At 38.3% G+C, this 6,203-nt stretch overlaps 1 protein-coding gene across 1 annotated transcript in view; it reads left to right on the plus strand.

The window, feature by feature from the left end:
- The first annotated feature begins 4,471 nt into the window (after positions 1 to 4,471).
- The window catches only part of LOC137967458 (separin-like), a 32,037-nt gene continuing 30,305 nt past the window's right edge, over positions 4,472 to 6,203 (plus strand). Inside the window, exons 1-2 of the mRNA XM_068813978.1 lie at positions 4,472 to 4,579; positions 5,775 to 6,033. Coding sequence (XP_068670079.1) covers positions 4,572 to 4,579; positions 5,775 to 6,033 — 267 coding nt within the window. The 5' untranslated portion in view covers positions 4,472 to 4,571. The remainder of the gene's footprint in view (positions 4,580 to 5,774; positions 6,034 to 6,203) is intronic.

The raw sequence follows: 6,203 nt of genomic DNA on the forward strand, positions 1-6,203 counted from the left end.
TCTTTTTTATTTTTCTGACCTTGTTCAAAAGCGTTCCAGCTGTTGCCCAAAATTTTGGTCTAAACTCTAAGTTTTTCACACTCGTTCCAATGAAGATACAGTATTCCAAGAAATTCCTAGGAACTCCTAGTAGTTTAAATATAATAATCTAAAACAGCTATCTTTTTAATACATGGTTTTTGTTGTCGAGAACTTTGTGAAAAAAGTCATTTAAGTGGCCTGGAAGTATATAAATAAGTGATGTTTAAAGAATTTGTGATGCAGATAATAATAAAAACTACTGAAACAAATAAATGAGACTGTCTTTGAATTTGCATTATATATATGTAATACTCTGGGCCTTATTTGTGCTACTGTGAGGGTAGGAAAATAACTGGTGAGTATACTTAAAGTATGCTGTACTCGCATTGTAGTGTAGTGGTAGTTGTGCCCTGTAAGTATACTTTAAGTATACTGCACAGTATACTTTAAGTATACTTTTGATGTTCCAAAATCAGGTGGAAACAAGTATAGTAAAAGTCTACTTTTAGTAGCAGTTTAAAGTATACTTTAAGTAGACTTAAAGTATACTTTATGTAAATTGCTTCAGTATACTTTGAGTACAAAAGAATTCTACTTATAGTATACTTCATTTTGGTAAGGGTCACTCCTGGGAGTCAATGAATGGGTTTAGCATAAAACTACACTGATACGGCTTTTGTGAAGGGCAAATTGAAACCTTAGTTGGTATTTAATCGCGGATTAGAGTTCATTGGCTTTTGAACAACTTGGCCCTGATAATTAGAATTAACTTCTTGCTAACCGAGAGGGCTGTACTGGGGAATATTGGCCCGAGGTCGTGGCAGTGCTCTCAGTCCGTACAAAAACGACAGAGGGTCAATATTCCCCAGTACGGTCCCGAGCAAGTGAGGTTAGTAAGTTGTTTATTATATGGCTTTTAAATTACCTTTTGCTTTGTTTTTGCAAGTTCATAATCAGCCTGTGGGCATTACGGGAGAATAATTCCCTACAATTCAGTCACAATTAGCCAATCAGAGCGCGCGTTATATCGGCTACAAACACAAGCCATGTAATAATGTATGTTATTGAATCAGTTATTTGTAAATTTCTTTCAAGGTAAAGCTTTTGACAAAGTTTTCACTGCTGGCTGACTGTCAAAGAAGAGCCAAAGAACTTAATGATGCATTGAGAACGGCCACCACGCAGGTCTTGATATCTGTGAAAACTGGCTCTGATGTTTGCATAGTTAGACAGCAAGTCAAACAATGGACTACAGTAAAACATGAAGTACTGAAAAGCCTTCAAGATGAAGAGAAACAAGTCGAGAGACCGAGGTTTGCAATGAGAAAAAAAAAAGAATATTCATTTGTTTGTTTTAGTAAAATAAAAGTAACGTACAGTAACATTAACAATAATATTGGAACCTTGGTATGAGAGGAATTATTTCATTTTCTGTATTATCATGCTGTCATTTGGTAATTTTATTTTTAAAAGTTTCATGATATATAGCAGGGATACACGCTCGTTTTTTTATCAAAGTCGTCAGCTTGGCTAGTGCATCTTGTGATATACTTGCCAAGACAAATTTTGGGTTGCCCGAGCAAAAATACAGAAGAAAATGGTTGATAAAATTACTTATACATGTAACTTGAGCGTTCACATTTTATTTTACAATTTTGTCAGAAATGACGAATTTTAACACTGGAGTTTGGAGTTTGTTTTTTGCACTGTGGGAACCCAATTTACAGTGGTCAATATCTGCCATGGCAAAACATACTTCAATGTAGCTTACAAAGTTACGATTCAAAGACCCAAAGTTTCGACACTCGTGGCTAGTGTCTTCCTTTAAATGCTACATGTACCAAAATTATGTGTCTTTCCTGTTGGAAAGCAGCAGGTTCTGCTCCACTTGTTTTCAGTGTCAAAGGTTTCGTTTCAATGCTGAGAAAAGCTGCATGTTTATCCCTTATTTTCTTAAAGTTTCCATTGAATGAAAAGCGATCAGAACAAAGTACATTGTGGCATTCATGAAAAGACATTTATTAAAACTTCACTCATCCAAAGGACAACCTTTGGAGTTATTATACTCATCTGGATGGGTTTTTAGTCATCTGGGATGACTGGACGACTGCGAATGTGGATCCCTGATATGGTATAGTAGTAACAACTTAAGATAATCTAAAGCCAGGGACACTACAGTGGTTGGCAATTTTGCTCGCCAATCATGGTGAATTTAGTCCTTGAGAAAATTGTGGGGAACTTGACTGCTCCATGGGACAGGCGCTTGGCAAATTTTCTGAGACTATATCACTTTCTTTTGTTTCCAGACAATTTAAAATAGTGTTACTTGTAATTGAATTATTTAGAAATTTGCTGTGAGGAGGCGCACAAGTCAAAATGCAGTGTTGCCGCTGATTTCTGATTGGAGAGTATAAAATGCTGTGTCTCACTAGGCTATTGTAGCTTTAAAAAGATTGCGCTCATGCATAGGGATTGTTTATGTATTTTTTGGTTCAGAACCCTGTGCACTGCCTTAGCTGAGCAGGAAGACACGGAAGATATTGATGGTGGGCAGCTTTGTTTGGTTCTTCAAGAGGAACTTGCCTGCTACAAGGCAAAAAGGTGGGGTATTATTATACTAATCAAAAAAGTGTGTGCTTAGCACTCTGCAAGCTCACATGTAGCAGACTTCAGACAGGACTTCTCCAGCATAGTCAAGATCTTTGATCTGCAATATACATTTTGTAGACTAGTGTTTTTTGTTTCAAAATCTTTCCTTACCAACCTTATTTTCCATATTCCTTTCCCTGATACAGTAATGGTTCTTGGAATGGAAGTACCTGGCCAGGTTTCAGAAATTCTCCAGACGTGAGGGTTGTATTCTTCTTTGGGCATGCTCAAAACATACAAACCCCATGGAATTTCCACACTACCTCCTTCCATTCTTGAAATGTGGTCAACAGTTGATTAGTGTAAAAATATCTGTGAACTTTAATTAATTTCAGGGCTGTCTCTAGCTCTTAAAGAAGATAGGGAAAGAAGGAAAGTGGGAGTGGTCAGGGGGTATGGTGTTAAACTCATTTACAGTAAGATCTGGTTATGCCCTTTAGTGACAGCCCTTCAAGCTTTGAATGTTCTGTAAAGAGAGTCATACGAAGCACTGAAATGCCAATCTGTTGTCAAAATTTTCCCAGCTATGATACTGCAGTGGAGCAGATTGCTGTCATTAAGCAGCTTTTGGAACTATACATTGTACAGGAGGATGAGTTTGCATATGGTTCCAGTATGATAGAACTGGCAATAGCTCTACACCGTCATGGAGATTCAGCACAAAACAATGACAAGTGAGTAGAGTGGCAATATTACTAACAGACCCTACAATTGCCTAAAACTTTAGCAGAATACCAGTTCATTATTTAAAGCCAGTCTTGATAATAATTGTTCAAATTTTACATATCCAGTGATAAGCCTTTTCAACAGTAATCTAGCCAAGAGATTAAAAAAAAAAAGCTGGTAATGGGGCTGTCTCTATTTCTCGTTTATTTTAATTTGCAGGTCTGCACTTGAGTGTTGTCGAGAGGGTACTGCTCTTCTTGAGCAATTATCAGATAAAATGGCAGAAACCAATCACGATGAAGAGTGTTATTCATCAGTTGCACAGGACAGACTTGCAGCTGCTTATCTTTGGCAGGCAATGCTAGAACACAAAGCAGCAATGGAGGAGAGACAAACAGAGGAAAAACTGGAACTTACTGAGAGTTTTGATGCGAATGAGGTGTGGCTGTTAATCACTTCTTGCAAATTCACACCTCCAACAGAGTTGCTAACATTTTGTACAGGCAGAGCTGTCTACAAGCTTTGCAATCCATTGGCGAGTGCATAGTGGTCCAGTAGTAGTAGTAGTAGGTGCATCCGAACTTCAGTTCGGTGACATGATGAAATTCATCTTCCAGATCAATCTGTCTGCCATTGCTGCTCTCATTTCGTCGTTGTTAAGCCCAGTGTCGCTTTTCAGGACGTCTTTTAGTGTAGTATTTGGACGTCCTCTTCTACGAGGTTCTTCTGGCGACCAAAAAATCAGTGAACCAGCAGGTTCATTGTGACGAGAGACGTGTCCAGCGAGTGTGAGCCGTCTTCTCTTGATGGTGGCAGATAACTTGGGGATAGGTCCATATAGTTGTTCGTTGGACATGTGCGCTCTCCAGGCTGCATTGCAACACAATAGAGAGTTGCTGGTCACATAAGCCTTGCATAATTTACAGGTGCTCACCTTCCATTTAAGCCAGGTTTAGTTTAATAGTGGTTTGAAACCCTCACGGGTCCAACTACATGTATCTCTGGTTCCTTCCTGGCCCCGTCTTTTAGCATCCCTCTCTGTTTTGGAGTCATTGACATTGGTGTAGTCAGCTGGATCCCTAATGCTAGCAATAAATTTTCATGGTGTATGTAACTATGTAATTTGTTTAAACAGCTTGATGTTGTTGGCCTGGAAGAGGAGTTTGTGTCATCTCTTCATTCTGCATTAGAAACATGGGTCGGGTTGGTGGAAAGATCCATGAAGAAAGGCACTGATGGAAAGGTTTGTAACCTGACATTTACAGTGTGACGCACCTTACCGTGGTCACCCAGCAAACTTTCACATTTGACAATTACGTGTAAGTACATGTACATCAACTCAAACAACCCATTCAACGGTGTTCAACTGCAACAGTGGAAACTTTGCAAGGAGGGGTGACTGTCAATCAAATTCACTCACCCTGATTGGCGTATAAGTTATAAAAAATTTTGTTAGGTGGCCACGGTAAGGCGTGTCGCACTGTAATAATAATAATAATAATTTTTAAAAAGTTAAATTAAAAAATAATAATAATAATAACAGCAACAAAGACCTGGAAATAGAAATAGCCCGCATGTGGCGGATGAGGACAGTGGTAATTCCTGTTGTTGTAGGTGCCCTTGGAGTTATTAAGAAAGGCACTCAAATACATCTCAGTGAAATCCTGGGCAGGCAATGACATCTTTCTGGAAATCCAAAAAACAGCGCTTTTGGGAACAGCACAAATTCTGAGAAAGGTTTTTTCAGCTGAGTAGGTCAAACAAACGCTCCTCTAGTGCCTTGCTGGTAAGGTGGCTCAAACCAGTTTCAACACCTTGTTATCATCATGTAACAGCAATGTTATGGTACCATGTGAAACATCAATTATTTCTGAACAAGATGCAGTCATTTTTTTTATGTAATAAGTTACCATGGCAATGAAAGCATTGCAAAAACACCCTATATTTTGGCTTTATTTGCTCATATCTGAAAAACGAACCCAGTGACCCCCAATTTTTATTGCACAAAGTGATCAGCAAGCCAAGATGAAACTCTTTACAAAGTTTTAAAAAGTTCTGTGGAGTGGATTCAGAGCTACCTTAAATTTTCAATTAGTTAAGGTGGCTCTGAATCTGCTCCACAGAATTTTTTTTAAACTATGTAGAAAGTTTCATTTTGGCATGCTGATTACATTTCAGGAAAAAAATGGGGTCACCAAGTTTTTGTTTTTGTTTTTGTTTTCTGTCCTTGTGTGGGCCCATTTCCATCAGTAGGGCTAAGTTGAACGCTCACATGGTTCATATGGGATAGAAATCGAGCACTTCACATTACACTCTATTCAATATTCTGCATGATTTGGCCGGATAATTGTTAAATACCAACTGGGATATTCCTCCAGATATACCTTTACAACACAGGTACATGAAAATACTGTACATTGTAATTGTTTCACCCACAGGTACCACATCAAAAAATGTATTCCAGTGGTGCAAAAGGCTAGTACACTCATCCACTCTGTGCTGGAAGACTCAGAAATCCCATTATCTTACAATGAACTTCGGTGGCTTGGCTGCAATGTTTACAACTTGGGGTGTTTGTGTTATCAGAGAGACTGGTTTGTGGAAGGAGCACCTCTTTTAACAATCGCTTGTGATGAGCTGAGAGTTTGGTGCTTTGCAGCTGGTACAGAGGAAGAAATACTCAAAAGAAATGAGGAGGTAAAATGTATAATGGAGACAATGCAATACAAGATGTACAATTCAATATTTGTTCCTCAGGGTCCAGTTGTTCAAAGCTCAATTAAGCTAATCCTGGATTACTGGAAACATAAAGATTGTTGAACAACAATAATTATTATTATTAATTTTGCTGAAGGTGAGATGAATAT

This window comes from Montipora foliosa, chromosome 8 (genome assembly GCF_036669935.1).
Source record: "Montipora foliosa isolate CH-2021 chromosome 8, ASM3666993v2, whole genome shotgun sequence".
In the NCBI taxonomy this organism is placed as follows: Eukaryota; Metazoa; Cnidaria; class Anthozoa; order Scleractinia; family Acroporidae; genus Montipora; species Montipora foliosa.